At 41.3% G+C, this 20,494-nt stretch overlaps 1 protein-coding gene and 1 pseudogene across 1 annotated transcript in view; one reads left to right on the forward strand and one right to left on the reverse strand.

Moving 5' to 3' along the window:
• Nucleotides 1–10,962, reverse strand: part of YIPF1 (Yip1 domain family, member 1) — a 53,829-nt gene extending 42,867 nt beyond the window's left edge. Inside the window, exon 1 of the mRNA XM_006879704.1 lies at nucleotides 10,883–10,962. Within this exon, the coding sequence (XP_006879766.1) occupies nucleotides 10,883–10,913 (31 nt within the window). The 5' untranslated portion in view covers nucleotides 10,914–10,962. The remainder of the gene's footprint in view (nucleotides 1–10,882) is intronic.
• A 1,876-nt stretch (nucleotides 10,963–12,838) lies between these two features.
• On the forward strand, nucleotides 12,839–19,779 carry LOC102868009 (annotated as a pseudogene).
• Nucleotides 19,780–20,494: the final 715 nt, after the last annotated feature.

Below are 20,494 nucleotides of genomic sequence, written 5' to 3' on the forward strand. Positions count from 1 at the left end.
TTTTTTTTGGTATAATGTCTCTGTATACTCCTTCCATCTTCTTTTAATGCTTCTTGGATTATTCAATATTCTGTCCATCGCATCCTTAAGCATTGCAACTCATGGCCTGAATTTATTTAGTTCTTTCAGCTTAAGAAATGTTGAGCAAGTTCAGCCCTTTTGATTCTGACTCCAGCTCCTTTCACATTTCATTATAATATTTTGCCTTGTCTTCCTGAGCAGCCCTTTGAAATCTTCTATTTAACTCCTTAACGTCTTGATTTCTTCCCTTTGCTTTGGTTTCTCAGTGCTCTAATGCAATATTCAGAGTCTCTTCTGACATCCATTTTGGTCTTTTATTCTTCCTTCCTAGTAATAACTTTCTGTATTCTTCATGAACAATATTCTTGATATCTTCCCACAGTTTATCTGGTTTTCATTCATTAGTGTTCAAGGCCTCAAAGCTATTCCTGAGTTGGTTTTTAAACTCATGGGAGATAGACTCAGGTCAACTTTTGATTCTTGTGAATATAATTTAACCTTTTTGAGTTTTAATTTGAACTTGCATATGAGCAGCTAATGGTCTGTTCCACAATCAGCACCTAGCCTAGTTTTTACTGTTGATATTGAGCTTCTCCAATGGTTCCATTGACGTAATCTATCCGATTCCTGTGCATCCTATCAGGTGAAATCCATGTGTACAGCCTGCATTTATGTTTCTTATAAAAGGTGTTTGCTATGAATAAATCATTGATTGTACAGAATCCTATCATTCTATCCTCAGCCTCATTTCTGTCACCAAGTCCATATTTTCCGAATACTGATCATTCTTCCTGATTCCCAACGTTTGCATTCCAGTCACCCAATATTATTAAAGTATCTTGATTACATGTTAGATCAATTTCTGACTGCAACAGTTGATAGAAATCATCTATTTCCTCCTCTTTGGCTCAGGTTGTAGGCGCATAAATTTGAATGATAGTGGTATTAACAGGTCTTCTTTGCATGTGTATGGATATTATTCTGTCACTCACAATATTACATTTCAAGATGGATCTAGAAATTGCCTTTTTAAAAAAATTATTTTATTAATTTTAATGAACATTTACAGATTTTGGATTTTCATTAATTCATTGTAACATTTTTCTCCCTGCCCACTCCCCTTCCCCCAATTTGCTCTTCTCTTTGAAAAATAAAAAAAAAATTCATTCACTGGGATAAAATCTCTCTCCCCCACCCAGTACACTCCACTATGCAACCTTCATTCTGGACTCTTGTCATAACCATAATACCCCATCATATATTGTTTTTAAACTGTTCTCTCCCTCATCTGTTTCAATGCAGCATACATAATTTACACTATTTTTCTTAATCTCACCTCAACCCTGATGTCAGTTCCGTTCTACAACATTGGCACTATGACATATCATCTCACCCCAGTAAGAACAGTAAAATTTAACAGAGCAGCAAACAACAAATGCTGGCGAGGTTGCAGAGAAACTAGAACCCTTATTCACTATTGGTGGCAGTATAAAATCATGCAACCACCATGGAAGGTGGTATGGCGCTTTCTCAAAAATTTGCAAACAGAAATACCATTTGACCCAGCAATTCCTCTACTGGGAATATACCCTAAAGAAACCGTAACTGCCACCCAAGCATATATATGCACACCCATGTTTATTCATGTTTATTGCTGCTTTGTTCACAATAGCAAGGAGCTGGAAACAACCTAAGTGCCCATCAGCAAACAAAAGGATAGAGAAGCTGTGGTATAGTCACACAATGGAATACTATGCTGCATAGAAATAGCCTTTTTAACTGTGAAAGCTTTTTCTCAAATTTTCATCTCCAGCATAATAGATCATATGATCACGGGATTCAAAACATCCTATGCCAAACCATCTCATTGTCTATTCAATTTTATCCTCCCTTAGTTGTGTATTTCTGGCTGTATTTGTCAGCCTTTCTATACCATGGACTAGGCCTTCTAAGCTTGCTCTCACTTTGTCTCTTATGAGCTTTAATGTTTTGGGCTTTACCCATAAGTCTCTGATTCACTTTGAGCTGATTTTTGTGTATGGTGTGAGATGTGGATCCTGCTTTAGCTTTCTTGTAGTAGAAGTCTAGTTTTGCCAGAACTGTTTGTTGAAGATGTTGTCATTTTCCCATTTGATATGTTTTATTTCCTTATCAAGTATCAGTTGACCCTAGACAGGTGGATTAATTTCTGGTTCTCAATTCTTTTCCATTGGTCTTATGTACCGGTACCATACTGTTTTGGTTACTTAATATAGCTATACAGTAGATTTTGATATCAGGGAGTACTATGCCTTCCACTTCACTCTCGTTTTTGAGAAGTGCTTTGCTTTTATGGGGTTTCTTTCCTCTCCAAATAAACTTGACAATTGCTTTTTCTCCCTCTTCAAAAAATGAATTTTGTATTTGTATTGGGATTTCATCATACATGTGGATTCTTTTAGCAGAATTATAATTTTCACTATATTGAGTCTCCTTATCCATGAACAGGGAACATTTTTCCATTTTTTTTTTAAAGTTCTTTCATTGTTTTCATAGAAATGTTTTGTAGTTTTATTTGTAAAGGTCTTTTGTGTCTCGTTAGGTTTATTCCTAAGTATCTGTGTTTCACTGATTATGCAAAGGCAATTGACTGCGTGGATCATAACAAACTGTGGCTGACTCTGAGAAGAATGGGAATCCCAGAACATTTAATCGTGCTAATGCGAAACCTACGCTTGGATTAAGAGGCAGTCGTCAGAACAGAGCAGGGCAACATTGCATGGTTCAAAATTGGGAAGGGTGTACGCCAGGGATGTGTCCTATCTCCATACCTTTTCAACCTGTATGCAGAGCAGATTATCCAAGAGGCTGAGCTCTATGAGGAGAAGCGTGGCATTAGGATTGGTGGACGATCTATCAACAATCTGCATTATGCAGATGACACAACCCTGCTCGCTGAAACTGAGGAGGACCTCATGCACTTACTGCAAAGGGTCAAGGATTCTGGGGCTTCGTCTGACATACTTTGGACATGTTGTAAGGAGAGACAAGTCTTTAGAGAGGGACATCATGCTGGGTAGAGTAGAGGGACAGCGCAGGAGGGGAAGACCCTCTATGAGGTGGATTGATTCAGTGACTGGGATAATCGGGATGGGTATGTCAGAGGCAATGCGATTGGCACAGAATAGAGCAGGGTTTAGGGCTGTTGTACACGGGGTCGCTATGAGTCGCAAACGACTCGACGGCATATAACAACAACAACTGTAAATGGTACTGCTTTCTTATCTTCCTTCTCTGTGTTTTTGGGGATTTTTTCTGGTTTTTTGTTTGTTTACTATAAAGGAATCCCACTGACTTTTGCATATTAGTCTTGTATCCTGCCACTCTACTTAACTAGTATACCAGCTTTAACAGGTTTTTTCCTTAAATCCTTGGGGTTTTCTGTGTATACTACCAAATCATCTGCATATAGTGACAGTTTCACCATTTCTTTGTCCATCTGGATGCCTCTTATTTCCTTCTATTGCCGTATTTCAAGCTGCCTTCTGCTTGACTCTTACTTCTCCTTCATGGTATATCCCATATTCTTCACCAACACCAATTTTTGCACACATGTGAAGCAATGGAGAGTACCATGGCATGGATGGGGTGCACCTTAAAGTGACATTCTTGATGCTTGGCACTTTAAAGAGGTCTCTGGCAGATTTGCTTAATGCAATCCATCTTGATTTCTTGACTGCTGTTTTTTGGGAGCTGACTGTGGATCTCTGCAAATTAATATCTTTAACAACTTCAAACGTTTCTCCATTTGTCATGATGCTGCTTATTGGTCAAGTTGTGAAGAGACATTGACCACAGCATAAGAAATCGGCAGCAGCTTGAAGCGTTTGGAATCATAGAAGCCCATAAAGCTTGAGATATAAGCTATCAGATCAAGGTATGGATAGCGGGAGACAGGTGTTGAAGGGAGTAGGTGGAAGTAGAAAGGAATGCTGGTGGAGAAGGGAAATGTGTAAAGGACGGGGAGAACACTGAAACTATGGGTTATTTCTACAATTGGGAAATATCCTTCATCTGCATTTTCCCATAAAATGCTTATCTGTCAGATAATTTTCTCAATCTGAGCATTCAGATTAAGACAGACTAAGAAGAAAGATTGGTCATCCACTTCCAAAATAGCAGGCCTTCAAAAACCCTATGTACAACAGAACACCACTCAGACTGGCAGATAGAACTTTCAAGTACAGAAATACAAAGGAAGAGGAACAGTTGTAAGCAGACACTAGTAGTTGGAACATGGAACATGAGCACCATGAATGTAGAAAAATTAGCTATTGTTAAGAAAGAAATGTTGTTGTTGTTGTGTGCCATCGAGTAGAAAGAAATGGAACACATAAATATTGACATACTAGGTATTGGCGAGATGAAAGGGATTGGCATGGGGCATTTTGAGTTAAGACGATCATATGATTTACTATGCTGGAGATGAAAAGGTGAGGAAAAATGGGATTGCTTTCATAGTTAAAAAAAGTCATTTCTAGATGCATCCTGAAATAAAATACTGTGAGTGACAGGATAATATCCATATGCATACAAGGAAGTCTAGTGAATATCACTATCATTTAGATATATGCATCAACAACCAGAGCCAAAGAGGAAATAGAAGATTTCTACCAACTTTTGTAGTCAGAGATCAATCGAACATGTAATCAAGATGCATTAATAATAATGGATGATTGGAATGCAAAATTGGAAACAGAGAAGAAGGATCAGTAGTTGGAAAACATGGACTTGGTGACAGAAATGAAGCTGGAGATAGAATGATAGAATTTTGCATAATCAACAATTTATTCATTGCAAATATGTTTTATAAGAAACATAAATGCAGGTTATACACATGGACTTCACCTGATGGTATACATAGGAATCAGACTGATTACATCTGTGGAAAGAACTACTTGAGAAGCTCAATATCAGCTGTGAAAACAGCCAGGTGCTGATTGTGGAACAGACCACCAATTAATCATATGGAAATTCAGCTGAAGCTGTTGTTGTTGTTATGTGCCATGGAGTTGTTTGCGACTCATAGCGACCCTATGTACAAGATCCCTAAACGCCGTTCTATCCTGTACTAACCTCGCTGTCTCAAATACATTCATTCCCACCACTCCACTCACAGAATCGATCCATCTCATCGAGGGTCTTCCTCTCCTGTGCCAAACATGATGTCCCTCTCCAAGGACCAATCCCTCCTTGCAACATGCCCAAAGTATGTCAGAGGAAGCTTCAGAATCCTTGACTCCAGGGAACATTCTGGCTTTACCCTCTCCAGGACAAACCTGTTTGTTCTCCTAGAAGTCCATGGTAAGGAAAATAAAATTAAAACCATGGGAACCAAAATATGACCTTGAGCTTATCCCACCTGAATTTCAAAACCATCTCAGGTACAGGTTTGAGGCCCTGAACACTAATGAGCAAAAACCAGATGAGGTGTGAGAAGATTATCAAGAATATCATCCAGGAAGAGTGCAAACAGAGGAGGAAGAAAAGACCAAAATGGATGTCAGAAGAGACTCTGAATATTGCACTAGAGTGCAGAGAAGCCAAAGCAGAGGGGGAAAAAAAATCAAGATATCAAGATTTCAAAAGGCAGTGTGGGAAGACAAGGTAAAGTATTATAATGAAATGTGCAAGGAGTTGGAGGCAGAAAATCAAAGGGGCCGAACTTGCTCAGCATTTAAGCTTAAGGAACTGAAGAGCAAATTCAAGCCCCAAGTTGCAATATTTAAGGATGCTTTGGGTAGATTATTAAATGATCCAGGAAGTATTAAAAGAAGATGGAAAGAGTATACAGAGTAATTGTACTAAAAGGAATTGGCAGACACAGAAGAATTTCATGAAACAATGTATGAGCAAGAGCCTATGGTGATGAAGGAAGAAGTTCAGGCAGCTTTGAAAGAATTGACACAAAATAAGGCCCCAGAAATTGACGGTATAAAAATTGACATATTTCAACTAACTGATACTGCCCTAGATGTGCTCACCAAGTTGTGCCAAGAAATCTGGAGGACAACCACTTGACCAACTGACTGGAAGAGATCTGTATTTGTTCCGATTCCAAAGAAAGGTGATCTGACAGAGTGTGGAAATTATCGAACAATATCAATATCACATGCAAACCAAGATTCTGAAGCTTATCCAAAAACGACTGGACAGCACATTAACAGAGAACTGCCAGAAGTACAGGCTGGGTTTAGAAGGGGTCGTGGTACTAGGGATATTGTAGCTAATGTTATATGAGTCTTGGCTGAAAGCAGGGAATACCAGAGGAATGTGTTTCATTGATTATGCAAAGGCATTTGACTGTGTGGATCACAAAAAACTGTGGCTGACTCTGAGAAAAATGGGAATCTCAGAACACTTGATCATACTAATACAAAACCTAGACTTACACAAGGAGGCAGTCGTCAGAACAGAGCAAGGAAACACAAAAAGGTTCAAAATTGGCAAGGGTGTACGCCAAGGATGTGTCCAGTCTCCATATCTTTTCAATCTATATGCTGAACGGATTATCCGAGGAGGCTGGGCTCTATGAGGAGAAGTGTGGCATCAGGACGGAGGAAGACTCAACAAAAATATGCGTTACGCAGATGACATAACCCTACCTGCTGAAACTGTGGAGGATCTGAAGCACTTGCTGCAGAAGGTCAAGAACTGCAGCCTTCAATATGGATAGAAGCTCAATATCAAGAAAACAAAGATTCTCACCACTGGGCTAATTGGTAACATCATGATAGATGGTGAAGATATTAAGATTGTTCACAGCTTTAGTTTGCTTGGCTCCACAATCAACACTCTTGGCACCAGCAGCCAGGAAATTAAAAGACATATTGAGATAGGAAAGTCTGCTTTAGAGACCTTTCCAAAGTACTGAAGAGCAACAATGTCAGTCTGGAGTCTAAGGTATGAAGGATACAGGCCATGGTCTTTGTAATCACCCGCTATGCATCAGAAAGCTGGACAATGATGAGGGATGATAAAAAGAGAATTGATGCCTTTGAGCTGTGGTGATGGAAAAGAGTATGAAGAAGTTCATCCGGGAGAGGGTTAAACCGGGCTGCTCCTTGGAGGCAAGGATTCTGAAGTTTCATCTGATCTACCTTGGACATGTTGAAAGGAGGAACCAGTTCTTGGAGAGGAATGTCATGCTTTGAAGAGTAAAGGGACAGCCCAGGGGAGGAAGACCCTCGATGAGATGGATTGATTCAGTGACTGGGGTAACGGGGGTGAGTGTGTCAGAGACAGTAAGACTGGCACAGGATAGAGCAAGGTTTAGGGCTGTTGTACAAAGGGTCACTATGAATCGCAAGCAACTCAATGGCACATAACAAAAACAACATGTTAAAGTGTAACCTATAGTTTGATCTTCTTCAGTAAATGTTTCAAATCCTCTTTACTTTCAGTAAGGTAGTATCATCTGCATATTGCAAGTTATTGATGAGTCGTCTTCTAATTCTGATGCTGCATTCTTCTTCACCGAGTCCCGCTTCTCAAATGATTTACTCAGCATATAGATTGAATAGGTATAGAGAAAGGATACAATTCTGACATATACCTTTCCTGATTTTATATCATTCCCTTGTTCTGTTTATATGTTTCTTGGTCTACAAGCTGGTTCTGAATGAGCATAATTAAGTGTTCTGGAATTTTCAGTCTTCTACATTTTGTCTATAATTTATTATGATCCACACAGTCAAAAGTCTCTGTATAGTCAATAAAATACAAGTAAACATTTTTCTGATATTCTCTAGTTTCAGGCAAGATCCATTTGATGTCGGCAATGATCTCTCTCATTCCATGTCCTCTTCTGAATTAAGCTTTGATTTCTGGTAGTTCCTTGTCAGTGTACTGCTAGCTTTGTATACTCATTGTTGTTATGTGCTGTCGAGTCGTTTGCGACTCATAGTGACCCTATGTACAACAGCCCTAAACCGTGCTCTATCCTGTGCCAATCTCACTGCCTCTGACACACCCATCTTGATTACCCAAGTCACTGAATCAATCCACCTTATAGAGAGTCTTCCCCTCCTGTGCTATCCCTCTCCAAGGACCTGTCCCTCCTTACAACATGTCCAAAGTATGTCAGCCGAAGCCCCAGAATCCTTGCCTCCAAGGAGTAACCTGGTTTAACTCTTCAGGATGAATCTGTTTTCTTGGCAGTCCATGGTACATTCAATACTCTTCTCCAGCACCAAAGCTCAAAGGCATCAATTCTCCTTCTATCCTCCCTAGTCATTGTCCAACTCTCTGATGCATAACAAGTGATTGCAAAGACCATAGCCTGTATCAGATAGATGCACATTAGCCTCCAGAGAGACACCATTGCTCTTAAGTACTTTAGAGAGGTCCCTAACAGCAGACTTTCCCATCGCAATACGTTTTTTTATTTCCTGGCTGCTGGTGCCAAGAGTGTTGACTGTGGACCCGAGCAAACTGAAGCTGTGAACAATCTCAATCTCTTCGCCATCCATCCTGATGCTACCAATTGGTCCAGTGGTGAGAATCTTTGTCTTCTTGACATTGAGCTTCAGTCCATACTGAAGGCTGCAGTCCTTGACCCTCTGCAGCAAGTGCATGAGGTCCTCCTCAGTTTCAGCAAGCACGGTTGTGTCATCTGCATAATGCAGATTGTTAATAGATCTTCCACCAATTCTGACGCCACACTTCTCCTCATAGAGCCCAGCCTCTCAGATAATCTGCTCTGCATACAGGTTGAAAAGGTATGGAGATAAGGACACATCCCTGGCGTACACCCTTCCCAATTTTGAGCCATACATGCATTTATTTATATTTTTTTCGTTTGAATTAATGTTCACAAAGTAGATTAGTATTGTTGTTATGTGCCACTGAGTCACTTGTGACTCATAGCGACCCTATGTACAGCAGCTCTGAAGCCTTCCCTGGGCTGAGCCAGTGTGACTCATTTTAACACACTTACATCCATTGCCCCAGTTATCAATCCATCTCATCTGGGATCTTCCTCTCCTATGCGGTCCTTCTATCCTTCTGCTCATAATGTCCTTCTCTAAGGACCAGTCCCTCCTGGCCACATGCCCCAAGTATGTGAGATGCTTCAAAATCCTAGCATCCAATGAGAAACTTGGTTTTACCCTCTCCAAGACAGACCTATTTGTTTTCTTGGTGGTCCCTGGTATGTTCAATACTCTTCTCTAGCACCACAACTCAAAGGTGTCAATTCCTCTTCTGTCATCCTTTTGTCATCACTGTCCAGCCCTCTGATGCATAGTAAATATTTTGAAGCCCATGGCCTGGATCAGGTGTACCTGTCTCTAGATGTCATTGCACTTTAGTACTCTGGAGAGGTCCCTCACAACAGATTTTCCCAGGGCAATTCGTCCTTTAATTTCTTGACTGCTGGTGCAAAGTGTATTGACTGTGGAGCCAAGCCCCTGCTTGTGTAATTGTTAACAACCTCAATCTCTTCTCCATCATGGTGGTACTAAATGGCCCAGTGCTGAGAATCTTTGCTTTCTTGATGTGTGAGCGTCAATCCATCTGAAGACTACAGTTCTTGCCCTTCAGCAGGTCCTCCTCCATTTCAGCAAGCAAGGTTATCTGCATAACGCTTAGACATTGCTTTATGACACGGATTACAATCTCCACATTGTATCATCTTTCTTCCCCCTATCTCTCTGTGATTCCTGTTTCTATTTATCCCTTGATTCTCTCCCTTACTACCTTCTGAATTTTATCCTTGGGTAAATGCCACCCTAATGATCTTGTGTAGCTACATTTTCTAAGTACTGGCTATCTCCTTGGTGCCACTGTTCTCCTTATGGGTCTATATATTGTTTGGCCGAAAGTTGTGCCTCAAGAATGGTTAAGGTCCACAGTCTTGGGGGTTCACTAGACTCGGACATACTAGTGATTTTTACCATTACTGTGACTTTAAAATATATATTTATCTCCTACTCTATTCAGGACCTGGTATAGTAATGCCCTTCTGAATAGTTAACAGTAGTAGACAGGACCATATAGTCCTGGTCTCAGAGTTGTCAATGTTGAGGACTGTGTGGTCCACTGGTGCTATGGACTAAATGTTTCCATGCATCTTTGATTTTCTTCATTCATCTCTGCTGCAGACAAAGTGAGACCAGTGGGTGCACCTCATGTGGCCACTCACAAGCTTTTATGTCTCCAGTCACTACTCACCAATGTACAGTGTAGAACTCTGTCTTCGTGAACTATTGTTGGTGACCCTGGTATGCCTTGAAGCTATGATCCTGAGGCCCCATGATCAGTGACCCATTCCCTCAGAGAATGGTTAGGATTAAGAAGTTTATGTAATATTGCAGCTGTTGGCTATGTGGACACATTAAACAAATGACAGTCTCTATCTTTAGACGAAGAGCTTCCCAAGAACAGAAAATGTTGTTCACCTTCTATCCTTGATAACCACAACTGCCTGGTTCATGGTCACATTTATGAGCTACTTGACTCAGGACAGGATGTCTGATCAAATTTCAACAGTTTATACTTTAATAAATCCCACCAGTATATAAATTTCTTATTTATGGTTTTATCTCTAGTATCTCATAAAATTCCAAGCACAAAATAGACACACAATAGGCGTTTGCTGAACTAAAGCAGGTACATATACTTTTTGCAATCATTTTTCTAATTATGATCTCCAATTTGAACAAAAGAATTAGTGTGAAAAATCTGAGGATGACTGACATTCTCTTACTAAGATTTTTGAGGTTATTTTCTTTAACACGATCCAGTATACCACCAAAAAGCTGTGATTATGATTGTGGAAAGAATAATCATAACATACAGGTGAGTACCCAAACTGATGTACCTTCAAACTGCAAATCATCCACAGCTGCCATTCAGCCAGTGGGTCTTCCACCAATTACTCGGAAGAAAATCTGCAGCGGTCTGAAAACGAAATGAGTAAACTTAGTAAGAGTACTAACAAGATAAAATAATCGCAAGCAAATTTTAATTCCGCATTTGAAACAGTATTGCTTTCCCTTACCTCCTTTTCCAGTGAGGTCTGTTGGTTTTCTATAACGTAAGTATTTAGCATCAGGTATTACTAAAATTACTTAATAATTAATTATCAAAGGAGAAAAAAACAAAACTTAACCCAGGGGATTAAAACTCCATCCAATCTCACTCACAGCGTGTGTATTTAGGGACTAGATGCAGCCAGGAGACTAGAGGATAAGAAGAGACCATAGATAGAAAAGGGGTTTAAGGGGGAGCGGTTAAGTGAAGGTAATTTAGCCTAGCCAATGGTTAAGGGCACAGGCTCTGGGGTCAGAGAGACCTAGGTTTGACTCTGGATTCTCCTGCTTCTCGCTGCTTGACTATTCCTCGAGGTCTCAATTTCCTCATCTGTAAAATGGGTTCATAAAGGTATCTACTAACAGGGCTGCAGGGACTATTAAATGAGTCAGTGCACAGAAGGTGCTGAGCGCAGAGCCAGGCAATTTGCATGCGCTGGGGATGAGTGCTGGAGACCCTGCAGCCTGGGAGAGCATGAATCCAGGTGAGTTACGGAAAGAGCTGCCCTGGAAGCAAAGACAGAGGAGATAGGCCACAGCAGCCAGTTGCTCCTGGCTCCTCACCACCCCGGATCGGCCCCACAGGTCTGGCCGCCTCACCTTGCGGGGCTCAATTCCCTATGCTTCCCGGGGAGGTTCGGGCTTCCAAAGCTCAGCGCCAGTTCCGGTAGCACCCAGTTGCCGGAAGCCGGAGATCCGGGGGCGGAACAACCCCGCCTCCTACGGGCAGAGCCCTGCCACCTTAAAGAGGCCGTAGCTCGGCGAACTCAAGCTTTCCTGCACCTCCACGGGCAGGGATGCTCTCCCCTCGCCTTGCTCGCCTCGCCTCTGGAAGGCGGCTCGCTGAGAGTCCAGTTCCCCTAAGCTTCACTCAGGGTGACGATCAGAATTATTCCCAGGAGTATCAGGATTCCCTGCTGTTTGTTTATACTTCTCTTTTATCTCTGGTGTTAAGAGATCGCTTCTCCGCCTTTTGGCTAAGATCAAGTGAAGAAAAGAGTACTGAATACCCCACAGACTTACAGAACCACAAACAGGTGTTTCTTGGAGAAAGTGCAGACAGAGTGCTCCTCGGAGACAAAGATGATAGAACTTTGTCTCACATACTTTGGGCATGTTGCTAGAAAAAGCTATTCTTTGGAGACAGATACCAAGCTTGGAAAGAGGGAGGGATGGTGAAGGATAGGAAGATCCTCAACCAGGTGGATTAGCACAGTGACTGCCACAAAGGGCTCTGGTGGGTCAGGAAATGTGAGGATGGCACAGGACAGGACAGGGTCCAGATCTGTTGTTTATTGGGTCGCTCTGAGGACGGCACCTAACAACAACAATCTAAATTTAAAAACAGGAGCCCTTATGGCATCGTCCACAAGAGAAATACAAGCGATCTTCTTGCGTGCGAGTTACAGCCTCCGCAAACCACTGGAATGGTGGTGAGTTCGAGTTGAAGATGAATGTGATGATACAATATGGGGGGGAAGCTGGACTTTAGGAGGAAGACTCACCAGCAACCTGTGTTATGCAGATAACTCAACCTTTGCTCACTGAAACTGAGGAGGACTTAAAGTATTGGCTGTAGAAGGTTAATAACTGTAGCTTACAATATTCATGGAAACTCAAAATCAAGAAAACAAAAAATCGAGCCTCCTGGCTGGGAACACAAATTTAAAAAGGTGAGGGGAAGCGCCCCCCCTCACTACCCTATCTGGGATAGTAACAGCCCATCCACCCTACTTAAGGTGGAAATGCTGGATCTGAAGGTAGACAAGGATGAACTGGGGGTGTTCAGTAAGGGTGCCTCATTGCTGGACATGAATTCCTTCAGTTCTTTGATGCCAACCTCCCTTTTATCAATGTTTGTTTGTTGTTGTTAAGTGCTGTCAAGTCATAGGAAACTCATAGTGACCCTATGAATTAAAGCCCTGGACACTCATCCTTTCTCCAGGTTCATAGGGTTTCTGGAGGCAAGCTCTTTCAGAAGTTGATGCCACTTCTGCTTCCACGCTTGTTCTAATCAGGGAGCTCCACCAAACACTGTCCACCATGGGTAACCATTCTTGCCTTTGACACATCAGTGTCACAGTGTACAGCTTCACAGCTACCATGAGTTACCTCTGTACAGCAAGTGGACAGACCAGGGCTATATGACCTAGATGAGTGTTTCACCAAAATCAATTCAATTAAAGACAGGCCTGAGGGCCGTGGATTTGAGTCACCCAACTTTGGCTTGGAAGTGTCACTTTCTATCCACTAGGCGAACTGAGCTCTCTTTATGCCTTCTTTGTTGTTAAGTTCCATCGAGTCGTAGGCGACTCATAAAAACCCTATGAACGAAAGTCCTGGACACTTGTAAACCAAATTAAATTTGAAGCTGAGCCATGTTTGAAAGATTGGTTCATTATAGCTGATGAACCCAAAAGCCATGTTACTATAATTGAAACTTTAATTACTTTCATGAGGATTAAGACATCTTATAGTGAGTTTGGCTGTAGTGAGTTTGAAGTTAGAAGATGCTATCAAGATTTTCTGTGGTTGAAGGGAAGACTTGAAGAAGCACTATGATTATTCCTTCATTGTCAGAAGTTTATAGTAAAAGGAATGGTGAAACAATTCAGTGACAACTTAATTGAAACACTGAGAAAGATGTTGCATAAATTTTTTAATCATATTGCTGATAATCCAACTTTAACATTTAATGAAGACTAAAGTTTTTCTTACTGCACATACGTGGGAATTGTCTTCTCACAAAAAAAAAACACAACACATCAATCAGCTGAATGGGGCAGATGGTCAGAGCTGTTTCATACTCAATGGGAGGAATTCATAGATATGAATAACTTTATTGAAATATTTGTTGTTATGTGCAGTCAAGTTGCTTGCAACTCAGTGACCCTATGTGCAATAGCCCTGAAACCTGCTCTATCCTGTGCCAACTTTACTATCTCCAACACACCTACCCTCATTACCTCAGTCACTGTATCAATCTCCTCGATGGTCTCCCTTTCTTTCTCTGTCCCTCCACCCTTCCAAGCATGATGTCCCCCTCCTTGCAAAATGCCCAATGTCTGTAAGAAAAAGCTTCAGAATCCTTGCCTCCAAGGAGCAGCCTGGTCTCACCCTCTATAGGACAAAACTTTGTTCTCCTGGCATTTCATGGCATATTCAAACCTCTTCATCAGTACCATAGTTCAAAGGCATCAATTCTCTTTCAATCATCCCTAATCACTGTCCAGCTCTTGCAAGCAATTGCGAAGACTATGGCCTGGATCAGGTGCACCTTAATCTGCTGACTAACACCATTGCTTTTCAGTACTCTGAAGAAGTCTAGACAACTGACTTTCCCAATGCAAATCCTCTCTTGACTTCCTGGCTGCTGGTACAAGAATGTTGATTGTGGAGCCAAGCAAACTAAAGCTGTTAACAATCTCAATCTCTTCACCATCCATCATGATGCTGCCAATTGGCCCAGAAGTGAGAATCTTTGTTTTCTTGATGTTGAGCTTCAATTCTTGATCTTGTGCAGCAAGCTCTTCAGGTCCTCCTCAGATTCAGCAAGCAGGGTTGTGTCATCTGCATAGCACAAGTTGTTGATGAATCTTCTTCCAATCCTGATGCCACACTTCTCATAGAGCCCAGCCTCCAGGATAATATGTTCCACATATAGATTGAAAAGATATGGAGATAGAAGACATCTTTGATGTACACCCTTCCCAATTTTGAAACTTGCAGTGTTTTCTTGTTCTGTTCTGACGACTACCTCCTGGCCCAAGTATAGGTTTCACATAAGCATAATCAAGTGTTCTGGGATTCCCATTTTTCTCAGAGTCAGCCACAGTTTGTTGTGATCCACATAATCAAATGCCTTTGCATAGTCAATGAAACACAGATAGACATTCCTCTGGTACTCTCTGCTTTCAGCCAAGATCCATCTGACTTTGGCTAGAATACCCCTAACTTTCTGCTTTCAGCCAAGATCCATCTGACATTGGCTATAATACCCCAAGTGCTACGGTCCCTTATAAATCCAGCCTGCACTTCAGGCTGTTCTCTGTTGATGTGCTATTCCAGTTGGTTTTGGATAATCTTCAGGAGAATCTTGCTTGCATATGATATCCATGATGTTGTTGTTGTTAAGTGTCATTGAGTCTAGATGACTCATAGTAACCCTATGAACAAAAGACCTGAACACTTGTATAACTTTCATCATTTCTCCAAAATCATAGGGTTTCCAGAGGCAAGCTGTTTCGGAAGTGGATGCCATTCCTGCTTCCAAGCTTATTTTAATCAGAGAGCTCCACCAAATACTGTCCACCATGAGTAACCATTACCACATTTGACACATCACTGTCACAGTATTTAGCATCACAGCAACAACGAGTTACCTCTGTACCACAAATGGATAGACCAGGGCTATACCACTTAGAAGAATGTTTGACCAAAACAATTAAAACTAGGTCTGAGGACCACAGATTAAAATCACTCACCTTTGACTTGGTAGCATAACTTTTTATCCACCAGACCCACAAAGCTCTTTATGTTGGCGTTGGTGTTGTTAAGTGCTGTCGAGTTGTAGACGACTCATAGCGACCCTATGAACGAAAGACCTGAACAATTGTATAACTTTCATCATTTCTCCAAGTTCATAGCATTTCTATAGACAAAGCTATTTCAGAAGTGAATGCCACTCTTGCTTCCAAGCTTGTTACTGTTCGATAATTTCTGCACTCTGTTGGGTCACCTTCCTTTGGAATGGGAACAAAATATAGATCTCTTACATACAGTCAGTTGGCCAGGTGGTTGTCCTCCAGATTTTTTGGCACAACTGATGAGCACATCCAGGACACCATCTGTTTATTGACATATGTCAATTGGTATGCCATCAATTCCTGGGGCCTTGGGTTTTTCTTTCAGAGCAGCTTGAACTTCTTCCTTCATCACCACAGGCTCTTGCTCATACATTGTTTCATGAAATTCTTCTGTGTCCACCAATTCCTTTTGGTACCATGACTCTGTATACTCTTCCCATTTTCTTTTAATGCTAACACAGGAATGTCTAGCTGTGTTTCATTGGCTATGCAAAGGCATTTGACTGTGTATATCACAATAGGCCGTGGCTGACTCTGAGAAGAATGGGAATGCAAAACCTATACTTGGACAAGGAGGCAGTCATCAGAACAGAGCAAGGAAACACTGCTTGGTTCAAAATTGGGAAGGGTGTGTGCCAGGGATGTGTCCTATCATCATATCTTTTCAATCTATATGCAGAACAGACTATCTGGGAGGCTGAGCTCTATGAGGAAAAATGTGGCATCAGGATTGGAGGTAGACTCATCAACAATCTGCATTATGCAGATGACACAACCCTGCTTGCTGAAATTGAGGAGGACTTGAAGCGCTTGTTGCAGAAAGTCAAGGTCTGCAGCCTTCAATATGGATTGAAGCTCAACATCAAGAAAACAAAGATTCTCAACACTGGGCCAACTACTGGAGCATCATGATGGATGGTGAAGAAATTGAGATTCTTAGCAGCTTTAGTTTGCTTGGCTCCACAATCAACAATCTTGGTGCTAGCAGCCAGGAAATTAAAAGATGGATTGCATTGGGAAAGTCTGTTGTCAGAGACCTCTCCAAAGTACTGAAGAGAAATTATGTCAGTCTGGAGAGTAAGGTGTGCCTGATCTAGTTCATTGTCTTTGCAATTACTTGCTATGCATCAGAAAGCTGGACAATGACTATGGATGATAGAAGGAGAATTGATGCCTTTGAGCTGTGGAGCTGGAGAAGAGTATGGAATATACCAATGACTTCTAGGAGAACAGACAGGTTCATTCTAAAGAGGAGATGTAACCTATATCAAAAGCTGTAAATCTCTAGTCTTTAGCAAGAATTTCATGTCCTCTTCATTTTCAGCAAGCTCAATGGCATCTAATAACAGCAGCAGTGGCTAAAGATTGAAAAATTTCTTCATGTATTTGTTGGCTGCCTCTTCATTTTCTTTTGAAATAAGTGTTCATGTCCTCTGCCTATTTTCAAATTTGCTTATTTGTCCATTTGTTATTGAAATGTTAAAGTTATCTACAGATTTTAGTTGAAATTTGTACATCTGAGTATTATAATGTGAGATTCTAAAAATCAGATTCTTCTGCCCTAGAGTTTCTGGTGGCCTACTGGCAAGAAGCTGTGCTGTAATCCCCAAGGCATACAGTTCAAGGTCACGAGCAGCTCTGTGGGAGAAGGATGGGCAATCTCCTCTAATGCGATTAACTGCCTCTGAAAACATGTCAGAGAGTCACTATGGGTTGGTTTCTATAGTACACAACAACAACAACAAGTTGTGTCTTTAATAGTTAAAAGTTGTAGCAGTTCTTTTAGTGACTTCACTGATTTTACAAAGACTAACTTTCTGGCCATGTGTGAATACTGGAGTCTCCGTTTTTTAGCTTGTGTTCCTTGACCATCAGGGGCAAAATAGAAAAATAAATCAGTAAACAATAAACAAACTTGGCAAATCTTTCTAAGTTGACCTTGCAACATGACTTTCCTTCAAGACTTAGCTAGCTTTACACAGAGCCTCACAATCAGTACAAATTAAAATAAGAGTCTCTACAAGTAGCAACAATGTCAGTCTGGAGACTAAGGTGCACCTGATCTAGGCCATAGTCTTCACAATTACTTGCTATGCATCAGAAAGCTGGACAATGACTAGAGATGATAGGAGAATTGATGCCTTTGAGCTGTGATGCTGGAGAAAAATACTGAATAAACCATGGACTGGTAGGAGAACAAACAAGTTTGTCCTGGAAAGGGTGAAACCAGGCTGTTCCTTGGAGGCAAAGATTCTGCAGCTTCATCTGACATACTCGGGACATATTGCAAGGAGGGAACAGTCCTTAGAGAAGAATGTCATGCTTGGGAGGGTGGAGGGACAGCGCAAGAAATGAAGACCCTTGATGATGATTGATTCAGTGATGGGTAATTGGGGTAGGTGTGTCAAAGACAGTAAGATTGGCACAGGATAGAGGAGGGTTTAGGGCTGTTACACATAGAGTCGCTATGAGTCACAGATGACTCCATGGCAAATAGCAACAACACAAGTAAATTCAAGGTCTCTACAACAGAACTCTGGCGGCTTAATGGTAAGGAATTGTGCTGCCAACGCAAAGGTACCTGATTTGAACCCGCCAGTTGTTCCACAGAAGAAAGATAGGCAGTCTCCTCTCATGCAATTCACTGCCTCTGAAACCCTGCTGGAGGATCAGCTATGAGTTGGTTCCAACTAATGGTACATAACAAGTATTTTGTGAAAATTCATTTTGCCCTGGGCATATGCGTAGCATTCTCATTTCCCCTACATGCACAGTGCTTTTGAAAGTTCCAGTTTCATAAATATCTCTCCTTGGCTTCTCCTGCCAGTCCTTAGGTACCTGTTGTTTACCCTAATCACATGTGTTAGCATCAGTCAGTCAGAGGCAATTACAGCCCTGGGCCTTACCTGCCGGCCCTCTGCCTCCAGAATGAGAACCTTGTTTCAGTCCTTTAGGCAACCTCCAGGCCATCAGAGTGGACGCGTACAAGTTGTTGTCACTGCTTAGTCAGCTAACTCAAAGTCCACACTCCAGTGGGTTTCCAGAGGCTGTAAATTGCACTGAAAGAGATTGTCCATTTTTCTTCCATGGGTAGCTGTGGATCTGAATCTAGTACTTAGAGTTGGCAGCACAACTCCTTATCACCCGGCAGCCAGCGCTCCCAGAAGACACATACAACAGTGGCAGATAAAGTTGGTTGTGCTCCCTCAGAAGCCAGGATCTTCCTCTCTGGGAGCGAAGGTCAACTCTATTTAAAGATAACCAGGCTGAGCTGGTGTTTTGATGGATGGGTGCAAGTAAGCAGGAAACCAAAGTTTTCCAATTTAGAAGGTGTCCGTTTCTGTCCTTTTTCTTCTTTTTTTTTTAAATGCTATTTGATTGTGTTTTCTTTTAGCTTTTTAATTTTAATTATGATTTTAATGAACTTTTATACAGAACTTGGATTTCCTTTCATTCATTGTTGCACGTTTCCCTCCCTACCCACCTCTCCAGTTTGCTTTCCTCCTTGAAAAAAAATTCTTTCATTGTTGCACAATTTCCTCCCCTTCATTGTGTTTTCACTGAACCTCTACACAGCAAATCAAGTCCTTATTTGACAATCTCTACTCAACTTGTTCAGTTACATTTCCAACAGTGTTTATAATTCCCATTGGTTTGGTTCTACTTATTCTCTTCGCAGTACTCTAACTCTTCAGTTGAAGTTGCCTTTCTCTTGACTCAGCATTTATTTAGTTGCTGTAACCCCTTGGCCTTTCTTTTTGGTCCAAAGTTTTGAGAAACTTGGCCCTGCTAGTTTCTGTTTGTGTTTAAATGGGGGTTTTTATGAGAAAATGGGAGTAAAGTTGGACATATTGTCTGTCTTCTTTTGGGGGAGAAAGGAGTGAAGGTGGGAGAGTCAATAGTTTGGTTTAGTTTTGTTTTTCAGTAAAGTTGTGGTAATATATACATCACAGAAATATCACATATACATCCAGTTTTTTAAAAGTGTACAGTTCATTGAAACGAATTAAATTCCCCATGTTGTGCATGTCATCAGTGTCTGTTTGCAATTTTAAAAAATAACTCTTTAGTTTCTTTTTTTTTTCCAGAGACTGTACTGATCACTGCCATGAAGAGGACTCTAGAGATCTATCTCTTTGGAAGCAATGAAGACAGAGTAACATTACAAAAGTGGAAACTCATAATAAAGCAAAAAACCAAACCAAACCCAATGCCATAAGTTCCAATTAAGTTCCCAATACCATAAGTGCCAATTCATAATGACCCTTCATTGGGTTTCTGATGCTGTAAATCTTTACAAGAGGCCCACCATTTTCTCAGGGAGTGACTGGTAGATTTGAATCACCAACCTTTTGGTTATTAACATGCATTATTCTACTGGCATTCCATAATTGAGTTGGAGAGGGTACAGCTGGAGTGCTTTCTGGAGGCAAAAATGATGAGAGATTCCACATCTATCCTATTTCACCTGCACACTTCATGACACACAAGAGCCCACTGTGGCAGTCACGGCATCAATACACCTGGTTGAGGGTCTTCCTCTCCTTCACTGACTCTCCACCCTTCCCAGCATCATGTCCTTCTCCAAGGAATAGCCCCTCCTAGCAACATGCCCAAAGTATGTGAGATGGAATCTCTCATCATTTTTGCCTCCAGAAAGCACTCCAGCTGCATCCTATCCAAGACATATCTCTTCATTCTCTTGGCTGTCCACGGGATGCTCAGTGCTCTTCTCCAATGCCACAGCTCAAAGGCATCAATTCTTCTGTCATCCTTATTCATTGTCCAGCTCTCACACACATAGCAAGTGATCCG

Source organism: Elephantulus edwardii, unplaced genomic scaffold (genome assembly GCF_000299155.1).
Source record: "Elephantulus edwardii isolate Elephantulus edwardi_28Jun2011 unplaced genomic scaffold, EleEdw1.0 scaffold00005, whole genome shotgun sequence".
NCBI classification, from domain to species: Eukaryota; Metazoa; Chordata; class Mammalia; order Macroscelidea; family Macroscelididae; genus Elephantulus; species Elephantulus edwardii.